Genomic DNA, 24,001 nt, shown 5'->3' with positions numbered 1-24,001 from the left:
TATCGCAGTATTTTGTGTAAAGATTGTGGAGTTTGAAAGGTTGAACCGGTCTTTATTGACGTTCTAGAGATCCAGGAAGTCGGGGAAACGCTCCTTACAGGCTAACCAATAGGATGCGTCGAATTCGATCACGTGATCTTTCTTTCTTTTCTTTAAAGAAGTCGCTAATTGGCGGGCTGATTTAACCGCTTGGTTTAAATGGAGCAGTCGCCATTTTGTTTCTGTTTCATCACAACGCGTACAGATTATTCACGTAAAAATGGCGCAGGGACGTGAAGAGAGCAAAGAGAAAGAAGCAGAATGAACAAAACTCTTCGTGTGTTTCCCCCACACCCGGTCCTTCTGGTACTTCACCTCTCTCTTCTGGCTGGAAAGACCACTAAAGGCCAACGGTGTACTCGTGTTAACGCACCTGTTAATGAGGTAATTAACTGCTGTCATTTATGATGCATTGATTTGGTCTTTTAGAGGATTTAAAATCCTTTATTTGCTGTAAGGAAAGTCGAGAATATAAAATCTGTCAGTAAGCTGAGAAGCTTTGTTGGGGTTTAAATTTTGTATTTTTTTTTTGTGCTTATTTTTGCTTGTGCCAGTGTTTACACACAGAGCTGTGATTTGTAATTGCTAATTAAGGTTAAGCAGGTGGGAGACAGCATTACTGACCACCCCACCACAACCAGGCTACTGACTGTTTAAAGCCTTCCCAACTCTTTTCAGGGGAAAGTTATATAAATGCATTGCTCCAAAAAAAAAAAAAGGGGGGAGGTAAATCCAGTCAACGTCATAGACTCATTTGCATATTCATGGTCAACGTCACGCTTATTTGCATGCCGAAATGCTTACAGAAGGAAGTCGTCTTTGGTCATGGCACCACGAACTATTCACCTAACCAGAAAACTCCATCATTTCTGTTAAGAACAAAGCAGTGGTAGTGTGGAATCAGGCAATGTTTTGTCATGGAATGTCTGTTTATGTATAAAAATCCAAAACAACCTGATCAATCTGGGCGTTTTACCTTGTGGTAGTGTTTTTCAGGTCATCGCGGTGTTGCCGTGTGGAGAGAGATGGAGAGAACCTTTTGTTAGTGTTCTGGTAGAACGGGAGTGTGAAGATCTACGAGACGACGAAGGTTCCAGACTAAAGCGCCGCCGCATCGCTCTCTCTATAGGTCGAGATGACGTGAAGCCCGCACCACTATCAGCAGGTAGTCGAATGGCATCGTGGGTAATCTAGGAAACTTGTATGAAATGAACAGCGCAACATGCAAGTGAAAGAAGTTTACTCTTCATCCGATATCACCTCGTTCTGTGTGACCCGAGCATCCGGGTTTGTAACACCCAGCGCTTTTCTTATAACACACGACACACACTTTACGCACACGCGCATTTCGTCGTCTCATGATTACACACGTGGTCCCAGGGTGAGGTTTTTCCACATTTATTTACGTAAAAGACGGGGAGAAAGCAAGTACAAATATTCAGGTGTACAGGATATTCAGGAATAACAGGATAATCTAGTTAGTTTTTTTTTTTTTTTTCCTTTCAAGACAAACCAGATTTTTTTATTTTATTTAAACAAACTAAAACATACATTAGCAAGCTATCATATAGACCTAACATGCAAATAATTAATTAAAAAAACAGATGTGTACATAGAAAAATAATATAATACTAAAGAAGACTACCGGAATAATTTTTATTTATTTATTTTTTAAGTGTGTAAAATTATTCTGGCACTCTGGTGGATTAGATGGAAAAATAACTCCTTTATTTTACCAACTGTAGTGTTGCTGCGAAGGCACATATGTACTCATGCTTGTACGTCTGTACACGGCTCATGCCGAAGCCAGAAACACACCGAGCCCTTTTTAAAAAACAAACAAAAAAAAACAAACGGTACGAGGGGACGGAAAGAAAACACGGTGCCGATGGGAATCCGTTTGGTGTCCTAGCTTTCTCGTTCGCGGCGTCCTCGAGGCACGCGGGCCGGCTCGTCGTTCTCCATCTTCGTTTTATGTTGAATAGGAAGTTCTCTCTCACACACACACGTGTGCACACACACACTGTAAACAAGGCAGTGAAAATGTTAACATTACCCGGGCAAGTGATTTTAAAAACGAAGGACTCCAGCATGCGAGACGCGTCGAGGTCGAGGCTCAAAACTTTTGCCGCCTGCGTCGTGAGATGACGCGCGTCACGTTATCATACACACTTTAACACACGCATCCAAAGCCTGAAAATCGTGGTACTCCTCTCATTGTGTGTGTACAGAAGCCCTGATCCTGGAGATCCATTCCATTATTTTCACTCGATATCTGTCTATATTTCGACACCTCACTCAGCCTTGTGCGATGTTGTTTTTTTTTTTTTTTCGACCCGAACGTGCGTACGGTGATGGAATTCACTTCGTATCAATGACCTCGAACTATTCGTTTACTGCGTCAGAGAGAGGGCGACCGGTCGCGAGCACCACGGGACGAGATGGGAGGGGGCGGGGCTTCCCGGCGGTGTCACTGTTCATAACGGAAAGTTTAAAAGGAGTCGCGGCGTGATTTTCCTGACATACGAGGAGGTTGTTCCATTAAGACGTCACTCGGGTTTCACGGCGTGATGCGTCCTCCTCGGTTCAAAAAGAGCGTTTATTTAACCGAGCGGCAAAAAAAAACGGCTCGTTTGGATGTGGCGGGATTTGTGACGTCACACGGGCAAATAACATTCGCACACCGACTGCCCCTTGCAGCAAGATATCGACACCTACTTTTAAATCATCACACCGTCGGCCCTGCCCACTGGCGCGGAAAAGTTATTTGTGTGTGTATGTGGGAGGGAGGGGTGGGGCTGGGGGGGGGGGGGGGGGGGGGGGACACTGCCTGCAGTATCATCTACACAGATTACAGAAGCTCAAACCAGGCAACACGTTAAAGCCTAACACATCCTGTACACTGCGATAGCGCAAAGCGGTTTGGCCGTTTTCCTGCATGCGCGCGGTCACGTTCTCTCTCAGCTCACTGCAGTGCGGTGGTGATCTTCCTCGCAATAAAAGACGATTCCGTTTCACTTATTTCCCAGGAGACGGGGTGGTGTAGTGTTTTTAACTGTTCACGTAGTGTACACGGGTTATATTGTACAGAAACGACAAGTTCTGTAAACATGTTTCTCATCAATCCCTCGCTGTGGCTGAGCTGCACGGTTTAGTGTTTTTTTTTTTTCCTCCTCTAACACACCGCACACTTCCTTCATCACCTTAATGAGGCGAATCAGTGTGTCAAGATGGGCGTATCTTCCAGACTATAATCGCACAACAATATCAGATTGTGTGTGTGTGTGTGTGTGTGTGTTGGTTGGTTAAGTCGCATATGTTTTTACTTTGCGTAAGCGCTGCCTCTGAAACAGCACTTCAGCGCCCTCTACAGGTGCGGTCTAGTTTAGTGTTTGTCCTGTGAGTGTCGCTGTGACGCCGCGCTGAATTTTTATTCTTGTTTATTAGCCTTGAGGTGAATCCTGACAAATCAACGGTAGTTTAGTGTTCGGAATTTTAAAAGAAATTTTGTATGCAGAATTCAGGAGCCGAAAAAGATCAAACTAACTAATCTAACTAAAGCCGGACTGTCGAAACCTAAATATATTAGTTTGGTTAGTGCATGAGTTCTAACACACTTATAGTCTGGAAAATAGGACAAGAAAACCACTAAAGCAAATATAAAACAACTTCTTACTTGTGTAATTAAAATATATATATATATATATATATATATATATATATATATATATATATATATATAAAATATATTGAGAGTTGTGTATGAAGCTCCTGTACGTGTGTGTGTGTGTGGCTCAGGAACGCTACACACTGAGCGGCTGTAACACACGCAGCCCACAGTGCCAACAGAGTCAATGTCCAAACAGTCCTTAAGATCACACCCTGACCAGCAGGGGGCAGTCAGGAGACGTCGCGTCAGTCAGAGGATCTCTTTTTGAGGTTACAGTACATAGTGTGTTTTATTTTTTTTTAACCCCCCCCCCCCCCATCAACACTGGTCCTGGATTGGATTATGGGATCCCTGCCCTTAACGATACATTAATGGTACATTTGTAGAGTGAGTTTGTTTGTTTATTTATTAATTCTCGGTTCCTTAGTGTAGCTTTAAGGATAAAAACAGCGAGTGGACGATGTGGCGAAAATATAACATCACGGAAGACAGGGAGATATTTTCAAAGATACCCGACGCATTCGATTTTTTTATTTATTTTTTTCCTTTTCTTCCGATTTATTTTTTTTCTTTTCTGCTAACGAGCAGGAGTGCGGCATTTATGAAATAATAAAAAAAAGAAAAGAAAAACGATACATTTCTTCATTCAGTGCTTTAAAAATACTTTACAGGCGCTTTAAAATTGGTTTAAAACGTTTCCGAAGGACTGATATCCTCAAAAAAAAAAAAAAAGGGCGTATTGTGACGATCGATCGTAAGGATTAAAGAGGGACCACACCCCTGTGCTGAAGTGTGACGTGAGGGGAGAGGTTGAAATTTAAAATCGCGCGATCAGACGGGAGTCGCGTTTAACTGTCGGTTCGGTGAAAGTTAGCGTACGGCGAGCGGAAAGTGCGTTAAAGTCACGTCAGTCCGTCCGACTTCTACCAGGTTTAAAATCGGTCAGTCCCAGTCGTCAGTCGCTCGTTCCTTTCTTCTTCTGGAATGTGAAGAAATGGTTCTTTCCTTCATAAGAGGTCAAAGTGCCAGAGTTCAGGTGCTGACATGGCTGTAAAACCCTCCGTCATTCCCTTCTTTCGCTGTCCTCTCTCTCTCGCGCTCTCTCTCTCTCTCGCTCTCTCTCTGTTTAGCGCGACAGTGGGACGATCACCTCGACGTAGTTGCGAGGGAAGAATCCCGACTGGCCGCGCAGCGCGCCCTCGAACCAGTTCTCGTCGATCTGGCTGGTCAGAGTGATGACGTCGCCCTCGCGGAAGCCCAGCTCGCCCTCGTTCTCTGGCTCGAAGTCGTACAGGGCCTTACAGCACGGCTGCTCCACTGAAGCTACACACACACACATGGAGTGAAAAACGTTAAGAGGTGTAAGGAGACAGAAGACGACAGGTTGTTGGGGTGGTGTGTTAGGCACTCGGTGCACTCGTGTTAGTTTGAAATAAAATTAAAAAAAGTGAAAACGTTGCATTTACAACCTCGATTAATGCTGCCTTCAAGTCCTCAGAAGTTTGTAGGTGTGTTCAAATCATTTTGGTCAGGGGGGGAAAAACTTTTTTTTTTTTTTTTTTGTTCTAAGACATGACGTTTGCTGTGCCTCTTCTTATTGGCACGCCCCCAACTCACAGGAAAATACGAGTTCCTGAGTGGTAAGCGCGATATTTCCTACAGGACTTGAACGCAGCATGATCTCCTGCCGCAGTCTGGCGGACAGACGCGGCTCGTCGTCGAACTCGCGAGCGCGAAGCCGAAGCGCGCCGTTCGTGTTATCGCGTTAAGCGCTATAAGACGGCCTTCTGGGGAAAAACCTCGTCCCAAAAAAACCGCCGGCCTTCAAACAACACATCGAACAACATTTACATTCCTCCCTCGCACCTTCTGCCACTAACTTACTAACTAATGTGCTTTTAAAGGGTCGTGAAACCCCCCCCCTCTCTTTCAGCTCAGGTCTACCTCACAATCGTTTTGAAAAATGCAACTCAAACGGGCGTGGACGGCTGTGAGAAGAAGGGAGGGGAGTGGGCGTGGCGAGGCGGAGCCGGAAGAGGTGGGCGAGCAACCGTCCTAGGAAAGCGATACGAATAATCAAGACGCAGCATCTTCTCATTAAAATGAACGGATGCTGACGTCGTCTTTTATGACGCGCGACACGAGCGCCTGCGTTAACCCGTCAGGAAATGTACTTTAGTGATTCACGACCCTTTAAGAACGGCGACTAGATCCTAAACGCTCTTCCCTTTTAAGGTAAATAAAACCGTTTCCGCAGCGCTGGGAGGAAACGCGATAACGGGACCACGATCTCCTGCATGCTTTGGTTCCGATTCACCGGATCCCCCTGTTGGGCGACGCGCACCCCTCCGCCGAGAAATCCGCGTGTCCGTTAACTCTCCAGAGGCGCTTAAGCAGCGGTGCGACGTGCGTTAGTGAGCGGAGACGAAATCAAGCCCGCTGCAGTCACCGCGTTAGTGTGAACTCCGGGTGAAGCCTCGGCCCCTGAGCCGCGTGCCAATATTATCGATCGACCTGTGTTTAATTAACTTCAGCTGAAAGGTCGTCCAGCACCCTGGCACGCCGCCGCAGAGCCGTTATTCACCCTTCATCCCTTCTTTCATCCCTTCTTTCATCCCTTCTTTCATCCCTTCTTTCAAGCTGACAGTGTGAAGATGAATTTGTTCTTAATGACTCGCCCGATTTAGTTAACTATTGTACACGTCTAAACTGTCGGAGTACGGCGCACGTTTTATTAGCAGCGCGTATAGTTATGCTCGTGATTCTCGTGCTAATGAGAGGGAGAGAAGAAAGGCGAGAAAGGACGGAAAGGAGAAATACGGGAGGACGGGAGGAAAGTAAGGGAGAGTAAAATTTAAAGGGGGAGTAAGAAAAGGAAGCAAATGAGGAAGAAATACAAAGAGGAGGATGAGAGGGAGAAGGGAAAGAAGGAAAGAACGAAGTAAGGGACGAAGGAAAGAAGGAAAAAAGGGGAGGAATGGAGGAAACGAAGAATGTGGGGAAAGCAAGCCGGAAAGGAGGTTAAAAAGGAGAAAACGTAGGAAAAGGAGGACAAATGGAGAGGAAAGAAAGAAGGAAATGTAAAGGATTAAGAAAGAAAGACAGACGGAACAGGGGAAAGGGAGGAAAGGGAAGAATGAAGGTAGGAAAGAAGGAAATTAAAAAAGGAAGGAGAGAAGGAAGCAGATGAGAGAGGAATGTAAGAAGGGTGGAGAGGGAGGAAGGAGAAAAGAAAGAAAAGGGAGGAAGGAAACAATGTAGGAAGGAAGGAAAGAAAAAGAAGGGAAGAAGGAAAGAAGAAAAAGGGGGGAATGGAGGAAACAAAGAATGTGGGAAAGAAGGTAGGAAAGAAGAAATAAAGAAGGAAATTAAAAAAGGAAGGAAAGAAGGGCGGAAAGGGAGGGAGGAAGGAAGGAGAAAAGAAAGAAAGAAGGGAGGAAGGAAACAATGTAGGGGGGGAAGGGAAAGAAAAGGACAAACGGAAGAAAAGAAGAAAGAATAGAAGTTAGTAAGGAAAGTGTGACGCGTTCCACTACAGTACTCGTCCTCCTGCACTCGACACAGGGATGTGATCAGGGTCAGGCGATATATCCATCTTCTATTGATCTTCCATCGACGTCGCGGTACAGAAATGCTGCAGAACGCGCTGCTGAACGTATCGTAGCGATCAGCGGAACGTTTATATAACAATCATAGAATAACGCGTAACTACGTTTACGTGTTCATGACAACGCTGTCGTGTGATGCTACTGTATACATGCCTACAGCTGTTAAACACACACACACACACACACACACCCCCCAGCCCCTCCCCCCTCTCCTTGTCCGACATGTGCGTGTAAACATGGAGGAATCTCAGGCGTGGTGTTAAACAGGACCACTTGCGCAGTGCGATCCGCTTCTCTGGAACTCATTCGGAGGTTACGTAACCGACCGTCCGGTGCGTGCCGTGGCGCAACAGACTTTGTTTGAACAGTATCACGATAAAGCCTGCAGGCCTCATTGTGCCCTAATTCCAGGCCTTCCTGGCTTTATCCCTCAGCGCTCCACACAACAACCAGATTCAGGCAAAGGGCGGGGCATAAAGTTTGGAGGCGGAGCTGTGCGTTAGAAGTCAGTGGCATCGTCAGACATCGAGTGTAAGAACTGATAACGCCTCTCGCGGAAGCCTGAGGTTTACGTCCCTTATTTAAACCACATAGATTCAGTCTGACGTATACGGACTTGTACAGCTCATTTATTTGTCTATTTATTTACTTTTAATATAAACGTTACGAGGCAAACGGTTACGCCGTGACTAAACGGCGTCTGCTGAGGCGTCTGCTCTCCGGACGTTTGCACGAGATCCCTTTCTCGTCCCGATCCGTCTTCACGTCTTATTTCCCCCTAAAACACACACACACACACATGCACACGTTTACACGCTCCTCGGACTCACTCAGTCTGGGTTTCCACGCCGACCGGCCGCGCTTGAGCAACTGATCTGATGAGGTCAGAGGAGGAAAAACAAAAACGGGGTCACGGAGTGATGAGGCGGACAGCTGCCCTCTCGTCCTGCCATCTCTCTCTCTCTCTCTCTCACACTCACACACACACACACACACACACACACGGCCAGGCGGCGGTATCACACCCTGCCACCGACCCATAACAACACACACACAGTGTACATTGTCTCTTTAACGGTTTCTCTCATCGTCAGTTTGTGAGCGAGGGGGGAAAAACAGTGGTAAAGATCAGAGAGTAGGAATTAACTCGCGGCACCGGGGTCATAAAGTGAGGAATAGAACACTCCGTGTCACGCTGTTCTAGGAAAATAATCAAGGTCAGAGCGGTGTCCGTCATCACCATGAGCTTGATCATTTCCCTGTTTCAGAATGTCCGTTTTATTCATGTTCCACAATTTAAAAAATATATATATACATGTCTTATATTTACTTATAAACAAATCGAGGGAAAGACTTAATAAAACATGGCCATGATGTTAATTTGTTATTGTTTTTTTTTGTTTTTGTTTACCCGCGTGTCGTGTGAGGGGCTCCGTAGTAAAGAGCTAAATAATTATTCAGCCAGCGGAGATGTAACGCGATAAAGGCCTCCTCTTGCAGTCCTTCAGCCGTGGAACATGTAGGACGATCTAATCCTGATACGCGAGTCCGTATTATACGGTCAAACGATTATTTCATCAAAATAACTAGCAAACGTCGTATTTAAATTCCGACTGCACTCTCAACTGCTCGTACTGTCCGGTGACGGAAATCCGTGGTGCGGGCGGAGCGCCTGGCGTCGGAGGGAGGTCACACGACTTACCTGTAGTCCGGACGGGAGGAGGAGCAGAGGACACGGGCGTGAAGCCTCCGTTCGACTGCTCGTTGGTTTCTCCGAAGTCGAAGACTGGTTTGGGTTTGGGGATGTACTCTTTACGGGGATGAGACTGGGCCTCGTGAATCCTACACACACACACACACAGAGAGAGAGAGAGAGAAGTAATGAGCATGTCATTATGCCTCGTTATGCAAACTTCTGTCTAGAGCGAACACTTCCTCTCTATTCTATATCCAGAGTTTCCCATAAGTCCGGCATCACCGGGGGTAACGAGGATATTTTTACAGACCAGGATGTATCTAAGCAAGGAAGAACAAATCCTTGCCTTATTTATTTATTTATTTATTAATTAATTAATCAATCAATCAATCAATCAATTAATTAATATCTCTCTCTGCTGCTCTGTGTGTATATACACGTTAGTTATATTTTGATGGGCTATTAAAGTTACTCTAAGGAGACGGGGGGGTGGGGCGGAAGGAGGAAAGAAGAAATAAAGAAGGAAGGAAAGGAGAAAGGAGGGAAGTAATAAAAGGAGGAGAAAACAAGAAAAGGACAAATTAGGAGGAAGAAAGAAGGAAATAAAGAAGTAAGGAACGGGAAAAGAAAGAAAGGACAAAGACACAGGAGGGGGGAAGCAAAGACAGCAGAAAGGGAGGAAGGAAGGAGTGGAGGGAAGGAAGTAAGGAACAAGGAAACAGGAAGGAAGGATGAAATCTGTCAGTCTATTTTCTTCTGCTACTCCATCGGTCTGTAACCTGTTTGCGTGTTTCTCCACGTTTCCCTCTTACACCTGGACACCGTGCAAAGCGGTGCACGTGCAAGCTAAGAAATTTTGTGATGGATTCAATTCTACCCTGTGCGGGATTAGCGTGCGCATGCGCACACACACACACACACGCGCGCGCACACACACACACACCCCTACCTACCTACCTACCTACCTGTCTTTCAGTTTGTCAGAGAGCTCTTCGAGGATCAGTACAGCCTGTTTGTGATACTGTAGCTGCGCCTCCACCAGTGACGAGAGCTGGCTCACCTGCTCTATCTGCAGAGAGAAACACACACACACACACACCTTATAAATACCCCTTCTTCTCTTGATCGGTCACACACACACACACACATTCCTTTTCCCTATCAAAAAACAAACAGTTTCTGTCGAGTTAATAAATAACTTTCTGTTTAAAAGCAGATAGGAAAACACACACACACACACACACACACCGCATGTGTGCCCTCATTCAGATCCTAACATTCAGAAATCTGTCAGCAATAACACCTGGAACAATAACCCTCAGTTATTTATTTCATCCTTTATAAACAAATCAACACACATACGTCAGTGCAGTGTTCTGACGATCCAGTAGGGGGCGCTCTGAGCTCTCCAGGGACGAAACCCAGAAATAAAAACAAACCCAGGATCTTCTTACAGACTGTGAGAAAGATCTGCTGCAACTTTAGAAAAGTGGGCTGGGCTGTGAGCTGTGACTAAACCACTGTAATGACACACGGCAGGCTGGAGAACCCGACCCGAGGCCCGGCCAGCGTAGCGACAAAAACATCAAACAACCCCTCAGATCAAAGTCTACAAGAAGCAGCGCAAACAAACAAAGCCCTGAACTACATCCCAAATGTATCTCTCATACCCATAAAGACTTTCAATAGACTCCGGATCGTGATTGGTCAGAAGGTGTTGAGGAAGTTTCTAGAACAGCAGCTCTGAGAGTATTTTTATAGAAGGAGTCTCCAGCGTCAGCGCTCTGCGACAGTCTGAGATAACTCCGAAAGCGTTTTATTTCTCACGCGGGTCTGACGGGAAACGCCTCTAAAGCGACGTAAGGATGATCATCCGGACCAGGATGTCAGAGCCGTTCCGGTTTGCTTACGTCAGTCTCCAGCAGGTTGTACATGCTGATCTCCGCCACCTCTTTGGACTCGTGGAACTTCTCCAGCGCCTGCTTCACCTCCTCGTCCGGGATTTTGCCCAGGCGCTTTTTCTTGTAGTCGTAATCCAGCCGACGACCTTCCAGCTTCTTCAGATGATGCTGCAGGACCGGGGGGGGGATAAATAATTAAAAAAAAAGGCTTTTAAAGTCGTTCACGTCACGTTCCCATGAAATAAAACTCCAGGACTTTCAAGGATTTTTCAAGCACTGACTATACAAGAAACGTCAATCATACATATTCTTTACTACTTCTTTTTATAAATTCCAAAATAATAATAATAATAATAATAATAATAATAAAACACAACCTAAATATATAATGCACCTTTTCCAGCCAGTATGTTGGACTGTATTTGCGTTTCCCAGGCATTGCTTCGTCTTCACCGTAACGTCAGTACGCTCCAGGTGAGTGACTGTGTGATGTCACGCGCTAATTAGCATATTCATCACGTCATTCTGCTTAGCGGCATAGTTGTCGGCCCTTCACACGTGTGCTTCTTTCGTACTCTCTGTGCCCGAGGACTGTATTTCAATACAGCCGAATTCCTAATAAAGCCGTTAACATTTACAAGCCGTTCCCAATACCAAAAAAGTTGGGACGCGGTGTAACGTCTCAATAGAAACAATGCGACGATTTGCAAATCTCATGAGCCCGTACGTTGTTCACAATAGAACGTGGGACAACATTTTTATTTATTTATTTTTTTAAAAAAAGGTTTTGAATTCGACGGGCGCGACACGTCTCGAAAAAAGTCAGGACGGGGGCGGCTGGAAAAGTGAGTCACGATTTTATAAACGTGCCAATGCCCGCCCATTTTCCTCAGCTAAACCAGTGCTTTGTGGTGTTGATTTGCATACTGAAACCTGATTGGCTCTTATACCGTATTTTATACTGTATTTTCTCTTTCTAAAAAGGATCATTACGAGGACCGAGTCTTTAGTTTTCCAGGTTTATCTCCGTGTCCGTTGCCGGTCGGTTGTTCAGGAAGCTCGTGTCACCTGTATCTCTCTCAGGTCCTTGTCACACAGGCCTTGTAGAGGGTCGATAAAGTTCTGCTTGACGTCGATGTCCAGCGAGTCCTTCACCTCCGCGAGTCTCTTCATGGTCTCACCGGCGTCGATCAGCGCGGCTCCTGTGGAGAGAAAACGCCGCGTCGGTTACATCATCGTGGCGTAGCGGAACGCCGACTACGTACTACACTCCTATAGCAGCGTTTTATTCCTCTTACACCGCGGCAATCCTCTGAGGATCGAGGGTGTCATTAATTAAAAGCACGATGCGTCACGTCGAACAGTCTGTAGTCACTTTTAACGTCGCGGAACATCTGTGAAACAAGTTACTTCCTGTTCTCACTTACGTCACAGCAGCTACAGACGGTCGGTAAACAGTCGATCGAGTTTCAGAAAAAAACTCCGTCACGCACGTCCCTGTGAACGAGCCGCTGCCATAGAAACGATAACGTATTAGAACGAGCGCGTTAAATACCGTATGAACCCGATGACGGAACACCTCCTGACCAATCGGAATCCAGAATTCAATCGATTACAGCACAACACAAACTCGTTCAGTCGGATTCAAGATCGGATCAGTGACACGATCGTTTATAACGTTTATAAGTGATTACGTCACATCAGAGGGTCTGACGTGTCTGATGAAGACGAGAGTCCGAAGCCCGGGGGGATTTTCTCTGCGCTAAACATCGTTATTGGTTTTTAAGAAGACGCAAGGACACAGATGTCAGCGTCTCCATGGAAACAAAGCGGATGAACACAACAAGCCTGTCCTTTTTAAACGGCCAACCTCGGTCTATATTTAACTTCCAGGGAACCGCATCGTTTGTGCCGTCAAAGACGAGTCGCTCCGGACGGAGATCCGTTAACGGAGCCGTAACCTTTTGGCCGAGTCGAACCGAGCCGCGTGGGTTCCTGAGCTCCACGGTCCGTTCTCGGTTTAGTTTGAATCCTGGTCAGATGTTAAATATGACACTGTGTAATTTCTGCTAAAGGAGGCTCCGGAAGCGACACCCTCCGAGAGAATAACACGATACGGGTATTATAAGATAACAAGAGCCGAGAAGGACGCCGAGGGACGCAAAGATCACAAATTCACATTTCTCTCCAGTTCTAAAGTCGAATATCGTGGCACGTACAACAACAAGACGTCGGGAGGAGTCGCGCTCTGAACCACGGCTTTTTATGATCGCAATCCTCAAAATGCAGCTCCTGAAGTTCAAATTACGTATATATAATTATTATATATATATATATTACAGTGAAATGAAGGATTTTGGTTGAAAAGCTCCCAGACCCTCACTGATGCTTTGCACCTGTTTTGCACAGATTAACGGGATGGAGAATCAGGATGTTCCTGGTTGGCTCTGTCAGGAGGTTACGTCCATTTCCACGACGGGTGCCGATCATTTTGAAAGCGACCGTACGCGAACATGCGTACGTCCGGAAATGCTCCAGGTTCATGTCTAATACGTCAAGCACACGTACGTGCGTGTGCTACGATTCCGGACTCGGATTGGTCAGGAGGTGTCGATTCGTTTTCGCCAGAAATCATCATAATAGTAAGGCAGTAATTAAGGACGATCCTCAGCTCACGCCGCTTTTCAGACGTCTGTTTAACGTGACCGTATTCTCTAAAGATCGGGATTAATTGTCCAGTACGGTCGGCTGTTAAGGGTGTGTGTGTGTGTGTGTGTGTGTGTGTGTGTGTGTGTGGACTCACCGAAGTTGGTGTCCTCTCCGAGGTCACGGCCGTATTTGGCCATGCACTCTCCCAGCAGTCCCTCTGCCTGCGGGTATCCGGGGCTCTTCACCTGCCCACGGATTTTGGACATGGTGTTCAGCATGGAGAGCTTGGCACGGGACGCTGACACACACACACACACACACACACACACACACACACACAGGGAGAGAGAGTGAAACTGACTAACCTCCCGAACGTTAAGAACTCAATAACGCGACGCTGTATTGGAATATTTAGCCCTGAGCATGCTCAGTGAGACCTGCGAGAGAATATAATTCACGAGGAGAGAGAATAAACGGCCTCAGCGCGCGGCGCTGCTCTTACCTGGGTTGGGCTGCAGGTACTCCGAGGTTTTGGAGATGACCTCCACGACGGCTTTGCTAGTCACATCCACTTTCTGCAAAAAAAAAAAAACAAAAGGAAAGAGAAACGAGAGTCACCACACAAAGCGACACACACTCATGTTCGTACCACACGCACACACATGCGGTTTGCTGTCGCTTGCGAGGCAGAAAACCGAGAGAATTCGGACTGCTACGGTGAAAGTCGGACGTCGCGTCGCGTCACGTAGCGGTCCCGTTCATTACACCGGAACGTCGGGAACGAAATATTTTACATCGAAAACATAGAGGTTTTTCGCCCGCCGAAAGTTGTGAATTGGTGATTGGTCGATCACGTGGCACGTTTTTGAAAAGGGTTTAATCATTTTCAACTTTCAAATTGTGTGTGTGTGTGTGTGCGGCAGTTGTTATGAGCGGCTGTAACAGGTGTCACTTCCCACAGCACAGAGAGCAGCGGGTTAAGTACAGCTGACATTTCCCTCAACGGTGTGTGTTACAGTAGCATTACATATTAATACCAGCATTACATCAACACCACTGAGCACGTGAGAGTCGCTGTGTGTTTAATAATCACACGCAGCTCAGTGCAAAAGTCTGCATACCCTCAAGACAAGAAGGATCTGATACAAGCGACACGTGTAGCGCGTAACGTTCCGGATACGCGCAGCGACTACAAGATGACGTTATTAGACGTCTGTAGTTTTCTCCCTAACGTAGTCTCGGCCATTTAGTCTCCCCCCACCGTCGTACCGCGGCGACCAACTGGGGAGCGTGAACGCTAACACGTGCTTCGTCCGTCCGAGACTAACCGCGTGTTTTCAAACGGCCGCGTCAGAATCGGAGGAAAGCGCTATCCGCCCTCTTCCACACCACACACACGAGCCGTGATTGACAGAGGACGAGGAGTATGCCCCTCCCACTCGGAGAGCATGGTCAGCTTTGACGATGGCTGTAGCTGTCCTGTACAAACAGTGTGTGACCTGCTCTATATTTTCCACTTGGGCAGTAAACACTAGAACTTCTGCTGTGAGGTTGAGGGGTGGGGGGGGTTGTTTCTGAGCTGAAACACGTTTTAAAGTCAAGTAAGCGCTGAAATGTTTATCTCTGTGCTCGATATTCTATTTGTGCTACTGAGCTGTCGAACAAGTCGAGCGAGCGTGTCGAATGCGTTTAGGACGGAAATTCAATTAGAGTCCCGGAATCCTCCAAACACTTAAACTCAACAAAGGGGTTAGGTGTAGGATGTGAACAAAAAAACGCTCCGTCCCAGCTGCCAGGAGCGTCTGACTGTGAAACCCGATCCGCCGTGTTGTGCAATAACAGCAAGCGCACGAGCCTGGGCTATAAACACCGAACGGAGAGATTTCGCCGCTGCTCTATTCGACGATAAAAACGTATACACGAGTGCCAAGAGTTCTAACAATATAATCCTAACAGGCAGAGAGATAAACAGGATACTACACCCGACCCCGCCCCCTCCGACCCCGCCCTCAACCGATCTCGCGTCCACACGAACCTGCACAGCTGTAGTGAAAGATATTTACCCACTTATGTATACAGCTGAGGATCAGTACAGTATAAAAATCAGGATTTGGACAATATCGGACAAATCGAATCGCTCTCGGCCCAAACAGGAACTCGAGATATTAATTAAAAAAGAAAAAGAAAATCCCGTGATTTCCGTTCAGAAAACACGCCGTATACTAATCTTACCAACTGCCACAATGAAACGATGACGTTTTCGATCGGCTTTCAAGACCGAGGTCTTGAAGACTGGCTTTTAAGATCAAGGTCAAAGTTCACCTAGATAAAGTCAAAGTAACCGCGAAGGGAACGCAAACGCGCGTCTTTGACGTCCCACGTCCTTTCCCCTTCGGCGAACCGGCTCAAAAATCGCGAACGCCGCGGCTAAAGCGTAAACGATCGGCACGCACGACCGTCGCGCAGGTGTCCGGTTTCACTGTACGTCTCTGAATCCCGACCCGCGTTCGGTTTCATCGATGACGTTATCCGCACCTCGGAAGGAAAGAAGAAAAAACACCAAACATTCTTACTCTCTCCAGGTCTTTGAATTCTTCATCCAGCTTGGTTCCTTCTGCTCCACCAACCTTCTCGCTCACCATCTGCAGACGGACAGAGTTCATCATTGGTTAGCGGAACCTGCACTCCGTATCGCACACATCAAGCGACATAGCAAAGTAAATGTGAGGAATGAGGAAGATGATGACGATCATGAATTTCACCAATACTGGAGCAAATCCATAATAAGAGCACGCAACCAAAACGCAACCAAAATAATCGTGTGAGGAATAAGATCTTCGAAAAAAAAATAATTAAATAATGCTGTGCTGAAAGATGTCAAGGAAAGGTTGTTTTTGTTTTTTTTTTGTAATCTATTCATAGAATTTTTGTTCATTTACTAATACGATGTGGGCGGGGCTGGAAACACGCACCGCACGAACGCACTCGAGGACGTCTCGGAGTTTAGCGTCGCTATTTTTTTTTAACCACTTTGATGATGACCGTCGTGTTTGGGACGTGTCTTAAAATGGCTGATGTCCTACGGGTGCGTCTCAATCGGCTCACTAGTTCGGTTGTCAGGGCACCGATCGGTGAAGCGGCCATTTCAAGCGCCGTCCCAATCGCAGAATCCTTCAAGTGCACTGGAACGTTGACTCCCTAAATGAATCCCACAATGCACCGGAAAAACCATGGGAGCATCGGCGCTCACTGCGTTCCCTTACCGGAAACGACGCCGTGTTTGCTCGGAGGAAGAAAAACAATGGCGGACGATCTATCAGCCAACTTGGTCAACAAATACGGAGCTTGTGTTACGAGCCCAACTCGTGCACATGATGTGCTGATTCACCACCTAGAGACCTGATCGAGACACGCCCCTAATTAGGGCGTTGATATTTAAATATCTCTATACGGGTGTTAGTTTAATTCAATATTCTAAAATTCAAATAAGGCGTCTGTAGTTCGGAAAAATACGTTGGTGTCCTCCTCATGTTGTGCCTATTTACGTCTAAGTAGACTCACTAACTGAAATCCTTAAGTTAAGGCTATAGAAGTATAGGTATTCAATGAAGACGAAAGTAACGGCACCCTACGACAGGAGGAGGAGGGGCTAGTCGTGTGGGTCCGCGGTAGCCGACGCTGCAGTGGCCGAGCTGCGCTACTGGAAGATTTGGCGCTCTTTCGCCACTCAGTCGATTTTCAGTCTCGTTGCCTTTTATGGAGTTTTGTGGGTGTGGCTAAAGGTAAGCCTGCGGTCAGTATCACGGACGAGCTCGGTAACCCGTGGCCGATCTCCGTCGTTCCAGAAAGTTTTGTACGTCCGGTTTTAAGTTTTGCACCGTTTTGATTTCAGTTGATGCTGCGAGTCCGAGCGCGTACCGTATAAAAATCACCACGCTACGCAGACGTTGATTCGGATATTCGGGACACGCCCAGAACCCGAAACGACTGTACAGGATTTGCTCTCCTTCTCCTCTTTTCTCCCTCTCTTTTACTTTCCAAAAAACGCTTGCACCATATTCTTCATCTGCAGCGAACGTGTTTAATAAGCTCCGCCTTCAGTCCCACGCCCCAGAAAGTTAGTGCCGACCCCCCGGTCCACGACGCGCGCTCGTCCCTCGGGCGATCCGGATGAGGATCCCCCCCCTCCCCCTCCCCCTCGCGCTCTAACTCGCCGTTTTATTTACGCAGTGACGGCGCCGCGTGTTTCTGAGACCACGTCAGCCGAAGGCTAATTTCAAACATGTGCTCGGTGAAGAGGAAGACGGAACTAATGCGAAGAACATACCCCCCCCCCCCCTCCCCCCTCCCCCCGGTCATTTAAAATGACATTTACAGGACACGTTTAAATCCGACGTTTTCTCTGGCGTCCGTTTAACGTCAGTAAATCTGGCGCTGTGGAAAAGGAAAATCTGATGAAACATTTACACACATGTACAAACATCCCACACACACACACACACACACACATACCCACACGGTGACCAGGCTCAGAGCTCAGGGGGAAGAGAGAGAGAGAGAGAGAGAGAGAGAGAGAGAGAGAGCCAAATTTCACTTTCACTTAATAGCCAATTTATTTCCATCAATGTTTTCCCCTCCAGTTTTAGCTCTTGCCAGTTCCCACACACTCTCTCTCTCTCTCCACTGTTACACAACAGTGTTCTTAACACCTTCTGACAAGACTTTGTGCTCAAACTCCTCTGTATTTTCACGAAAAGATGAAAGTATTGGCACCCTCGACCGCGCTGGGCGGTGTGTGGGCGGCCGTTAAGCGAAAGTTTTCTCTCGCGTCCTCTCTACTTTCTGCCGACGTATCCGGGCGCCGTGATTAACACGGACTCCGCGCTCTGCTTCTTTTAACGTCGGAACTCGGGAGGTTTCGTACCGGGGGCGTCTATCTGAGTTTCGAGTAGTTACACCGGATAACCGTCTCCCCTCCTGCTTTTATAGGTAAAGTCCTGTGACGGGAACGTGATCCCCTGATCCACGTATGATCTACGTATGATCCACGTATGACCTACGTATGATCTATGTATGATCCATGTATGACCCACGTATGATCCATGTATGACCCACATATGACCCACGTATGATCCATGTATGACCCACATATGACCCACGTATGACCTACGTATGATCTACGTATGACCCACGTATGACCCACGTATGACCTACGTATGATCTACGTTTGACCTACGTATGATCCATGTATGACCTACGTATGACCTACGTATGACCCACGTATGACCTACGTATGATCCACGTAACATTTTCTGTGAAAGTCGTAATTATACTCGTATATAAGCAACGACATCATGCTATAAAGCTTTCCTAAACACTACACGACGCTTTCACTCAGAAAATACACACGGAATAGCCTTCCAAAATGTCTCGGCAGGAAAAAATCCTAGAATTCTTGTTGAATATCGTTGATGCGGCTGAAAAGTCATACGATTTTCTTGTTGTAATACTGTAGGAATCTACCTCCCTCCATACTGGCACGAAAACAGGACAATTAAAAGAACAAGTCATAAAGCATTCGTAAGGCGTCGTCCATCTTATAAACGCATGACCGTTTATCACACGTCGGTAGTAGCGGTGTTCATAACGTATTCTAAAACCATTACCAAAGAAACCAGAAGGGAATTTCTTCGGGATTAGTGACGTACAGTAACGTGCTATAAACGCTGCTTATAATGCATCATATTAACGAGTTATAAACACTGCTCTACGCTGCATAAAAGGTCTTCGTAAATCATTATAACTCTGTTGCTCAGTTGTATACATGAGATAATCGTAAGTCGCTCTGGATAAGGCATAAGGGCGTCTGCCAAATGCTGTAATGTAACGAATAACCTTATGACAGCATTATAACGGGTAAGTGAACGCACAGGAAGTCTCCATACGTACAGACATATGGGGGGAAAGGGACACTTTTTAGCAAAAGCCTTTAAGAACGCCTCTGACAAAAGAAGAACGTATTGAAATCACTCTCCCGTCGGATCGGGACGCTGTGGCGAGCTTGCGATGGACTTCAAGGGGAAACATGGCGAGCGCGTCGCACACACGACGCTGTCGCCAAACTTCAAAAAGACTGGAAGGAGTGTTCCGGACCGACCGAGAAGAAGTGGACGTCCGGTAACATGCACCGACGTGGTGCCAGCACACATACTCCCCTGCGTACGGAGGCTCGTGGGACACCCCGTATCCGTAGGACAAAATACATATGGACGTCGTCGTCGGAAATCGCCGTACGGTACGTCCTGCCGCCCTGTCCCGTTCCTCACGCGGACACTCCGCAGGAAAGCCGTCAACTCCGTTCAGACACGTTAACGTCCATCGTGAGAACTTCATTCCGGCAGCACGGGTCAAAGGTGGCGGCAAATGAAGTCTCGTTTGATCCGAGTGCGTGCGCGCGCGCGTGCGTGCACTTTCCACCACAGATAAACACACACGGGTGGCGTCTGTGCTCTGGGATGCGCTCGTCAGCTGGCGAACGCGAAACAGGATTAATAATTAAAAGGCCATCCCTGCCGAGCGAGAAAGAGTTCACCGCTTCACGGCGCGCACGCTCGAGGGGACGGAAAGAAAATAAACGCCTGACCAAAGCGTCTTACGTTTTTTTTTTACGCGTGCGTGAGCGCTTTCGTACGTTTCGAAAAACGCCAGCGTAGACGGAAAGCATCTCGAAAACGTTTTTTAAAATACGGTTTCCGGATCCTTCCGGATTAACGCGGGCGTAACCCTAATCGGAGTTGGGAAATTTACGAGTCGCAGCGTCACGTTTCCTGGAACGCGTCCGTAGCGGTCCCGATCGATTCACGTGGGAAAAGCGAACGCTGTAGACGTCACAGAGACGGGCGTGTCTTCACGCTGAAAAAAAACGCACTAGGAATTCCACACGTCCTCAGACCACACGCACCTCTTCAAACTGAACGTATAACATTAAAGTCGAAACGGTCAACTATGGGAGCGTATTTACAAACTCGCTGCACGTTTCGCACGATCGTCAGTACGTCACGTGACCATAACACGTCCACACGGAGGTAAAAAAAAAAAACAATCCCGAGCGCCGACTTCCTGTTTCTGAAAATCGAGCAAGCTCCGCGGTATTCGTTTTCGAAATTACCGCAGATCCGGGCCAAGACGTGTCGTGCGACGTCTCCGAGTCACGTGCGTCGAACACGAGTACAGCTAAAAGGTCTCGCTTAGCAACAAAAATCACCGCGGAAACAATTCCGTGCGAGTAGCGATTTCGCCGATCCGAGCAAACCGCGTCAGTTACGACTCGTCGTACTGAGCTTTTTCATTTAAAAAAAAAAACAATCGTCCGAGGCTTTGATTCTGCAGCGATCACATCCAGAGAGACGAGTCGTGCAGAGATCCCCTACACAGGAAGAATCCGCTGTGTGTGAAGCCCCGCCCGACTCATCCTGCGACTGACGGAGCCGTTCGATCAGCCGCCGTAACGTCCACGACCTCGTGACCCGCTCCGAGTAACAAAACCACGACCCGAACAGCTTTACGACACGAAAGGACCCGCTGAACACGACACGAATCGCTCACTCGGTGCCGACTCGGAAACGGAGCCGGATCTGAGGGAAGTCTTCAGGCAAAAATTCCATCCGATTGTTTCCCGCGTGTTTTATTACACAAAACCCGATCCAACGCACGGGCCGGGTCTGGTCTCCGGTTTTTTACGAGGCATCTGATCCGCGTTAATTCACTCCGGGCTCCATCATTAACTCGTAACGTGGGATCGAAACCAGAGACGATGCGTGTTTATGTAGGAATAAATAATTAGGTTTAATACTGAGGGACTTTTTTAAATAGCTTTCTCTAAAAGCGCGTGCAGTACATAAACCCTAGAGCAGCGTTTCTCAACCTTCCGTCAGCTCTGGACCCCGAGCATCTTTCCAACAATCCACAAGGACCGATTACAGGCTTATATATTAAACAGTCGTCTCTATATATGTTACGTTTATTTTATTAATATTTATTTTATTAATTGGACATTTTAAAGTTGAATCCAAACTCTTCAAGATTTTTTTATTTATTTATTTCTGTTTACATTTTATTGTTGGTGCGACATTCAATTTGACTCTCTGAAGGATCTTTCGTTTATATATATATATATATTGTTTAAACGTTTAAAACTTTCCCACTGACCCCCTGCAATTCCGCCACACACCACTGGGGGTCAGCGGATGTCGATTATTTAGTTTTTTATTCCTCTTACACCACAGCAATTTGCCAGTGGTGACAGGTTTGAAAAAAAAATCTGTTTATAGTTACATTTAACGTCGTGGAACGTCCATAAAACAGTTAGCGGCTGGTCTCGCTTACGTTATAGCAGCTATAAACAGTCGGTCCCCTCACCAGCCTCTCTATCTTTTTCTTCTTCTCCTCTCTCTCTCTTTAAGTGAACACGATTGAATAAATGCAGCGTGTCACGTTACTGAGAAAGCGTAATCTCCTCTGTCCCGAACGTGTCGGAAAACTTACTTACGTTACTGCTTTAACTCCGACCGTTACGAAGTGCTGACGCTGGAGACTCCTTCCGGAAATGTTAAACACACACATTTCCCCTTCCGCGAAACTTCACCGCGCCGATTATCCGATGGCACGCGAACGAGCCGTCACTATAGAAACGACGACGTGTTAGAACGAGCGCGCCGATATAAAACCCGCGTTACTGTCAGAGACGCCGTTCCACAGAATTAATCGACACCTTCGGGCCAATCAGAGCGCAGAACTCGACAGCGCTGTGGGGAAAATCTGTTTAACCGTACCGTAAAGTGTTTTTAACGTTTCCTCCAGAGCACGACTCGCGCTCTTCATTACCGCAGATCGTTTTAGTTTTTTAATGACGGGATCGTGGCTCGCCAACAATGTGTGTATTTTTTTTTAACTTTGCGTATCGTTCCCACAACGCCAGCGTTAACCTGGAATCAGTCACGTGTTAGGGATCGCAGTGCGTAAACTAACCCTTTAACGTGAAATGTAAAGGGTATAACTGGTGTACGTACATTTAGCACCTAAACACAGTCTGCTGTCTATCCGTGTGGAATGCAGCAAAGCATCACGGGAAAGGAAAAGACTACGAGGCGAAGGCAGGACCGTCGCTGACCGACTTGGTCTTTGGCAGCGTTTCTCTCTGAGCTGTATTGATTATAATGGAACTCTGGCACGAACTGCATGCAGCACCACTGCAGTCCAATCACTCTGACAGCCAAGCCACACACACACACACACACACACACACTCACACACACACACACGTCTGTTTGCTAGCAAATACAGAGCTCCTCTTTGGCCTAAAGCCAAACAACAAAGCAGGGCTCCATTTTGTCCTGCTCTAACTCTCCTCTTCCTCCCTGTAGGACACGCTCTCGTTCCTCTCTCTCTCTCTCTCTCTCTCTCTCTCTCTCTCTCATGGGGGAGGCCATTCCTGACAGGAAGTTGGGAAGCGGTCAGCCAGCTGAGTTTCCCGCTACAATCAGCGAAAAGGAAGTGAGAGGTTAGACGTTATACACACCCCAAAAATCAGCTTGACCCCATTTTACTGGATTAATGGATCTGCTCCTGTTTAAAGCAACACCTCTGACTGCGTAGCTTCAAACCAACACACGCCAGGATTCCTGAAAGAAATCTGATCACCGATTGAACCGTGTAAACCCGAGTTTAGGAAGAAATCTGGTCACTGATTGAACCATGTAAACGTGGAGTATTCCCATTATTAGATTATTTAATTGCATGTAAACATGTTGGATGAAAAAAAACCCCAAAAACCCTGATTTCGTTCTGGAATATCAGATTATTATTTTTTTTTAAAGTGTAAACACACTCACTGATCTACACTGATTTAACGTTTACATACAGAAGGTGTACACATCACCTCACACACACACACACACACACCTGAAGCACAGCGAGTCTACAGTATAAAAGGAGAAAAAAAAAAAACGTGAGAAACAACGTGTGCGGATTTTAAAACGCCCGTCACAAAGTCGTGAGCTGGCACAAACACCGCCTTCCTCAAAGTGAACGAATTCGAATCTTTCGTTTCCTTCTTACCACGAGACACGTTTACACAAAGACCCGGGCACGCTGTCGCGATCTCTCTCGCTCAACAACGCCAACGCTTTTTACAACGTTGGGGGGGGGGGACACTTCAGATCCTACAGAGCGTCTGATTGGACGGAGAATCTGACGAGAAGCTGGAGTGCAGAATGATGTCATCAGAACTGTCGAGCGACTTTAGATCTTTTGGAGATAGCCTCACGGAGGGCATCTCCGTACTAAACGCCACAAAGATGTTGATTTCACGAGGGACGCTGAGACTTGGATTACGTGTCTCAGAAAGAAATGAGCAGGAAAACGAACTGCTTTCCAGAAC

The 24,001-nt window shown here is 46.9% G+C and overlaps 1 protein-coding gene and 1 long non-coding RNA gene across 4 annotated transcripts in view; one reads left to right on the top strand and one right to left on the bottom strand.

Moving 5' to 3' along the window:
• The first annotated feature begins 123 nt into the window (after window positions 1–123).
• On the top strand, window positions 124–23,296 carry LOC108265291 (uncharacterized). Of its 2 annotated transcripts, XR_008396492.1 has the most exons (3): window positions 124–423; window positions 1,026–1,204; window positions 22,986–23,296. It is a non-coding gene; the product is annotated as an uncharacterized LOC108265291 (long non-coding RNA). The 2 variants fall into 2 exon arrangements; XR_001812659.3 differs by lacking the exon at window positions 22,986–23,296 and having other exon boundaries at window positions 1,026–2,685.
• sh3gl1b (SH3-domain GRB2-like 1b) overlaps window positions 4,101–24,001 on the bottom strand; it is a 21,170-nt gene continuing 1,269 nt past the window's right edge. Inside the window, exons 1-9 of one of the 2 annotated variants that reach the window (XM_053680472.1) lie at window positions 17,482–17,630; window positions 16,137–16,205; window positions 14,066–14,138; window positions 13,718–13,861; window positions 11,983–12,116; window positions 10,924–11,082; window positions 9,979–10,082; window positions 9,020–9,159; window positions 4,101–5,032 (exon numbers count right to left, since the gene is read on the bottom strand). In XM_053680472.1, coding sequence (XP_053536447.1) covers window positions 4,836–5,032; window positions 9,020–9,159; window positions 9,979–10,082; window positions 10,924–11,082; window positions 11,983–12,116; window positions 13,718–13,861; window positions 14,066–14,138; window positions 16,137–16,205 — 1,020 coding nt within the window. In that variant the 5' untranslated portion in view covers window positions 17,482–17,630 and the 3' untranslated portion in view covers window positions 4,101–4,835. Of the gene's footprint in view, window positions 5,033–9,019; window positions 9,160–9,978; window positions 10,083–10,923; window positions 11,083–11,982; window positions 12,117–13,717; window positions 13,862–14,065; window positions 14,139–16,136; window positions 16,206–17,481; window positions 17,631–24,001 lie in introns of those variants that run through there. The other variant, XM_017467447.3, reaches the window with a different exon arrangement.

This window comes from Ictalurus punctatus, chromosome 5 (assembly GCF_001660625.3).
Source record: "Ictalurus punctatus breed USDA103 chromosome 5, Coco_2.0, whole genome shotgun sequence".
NCBI lineage: Eukaryota > Metazoa > Chordata > Actinopteri > Siluriformes > Ictaluridae > Ictalurus > Ictalurus punctatus.
Note: the sequence above shows the minus strand (reverse complement) of the source record. Positions and strands in the feature narration are given on the sequence as shown.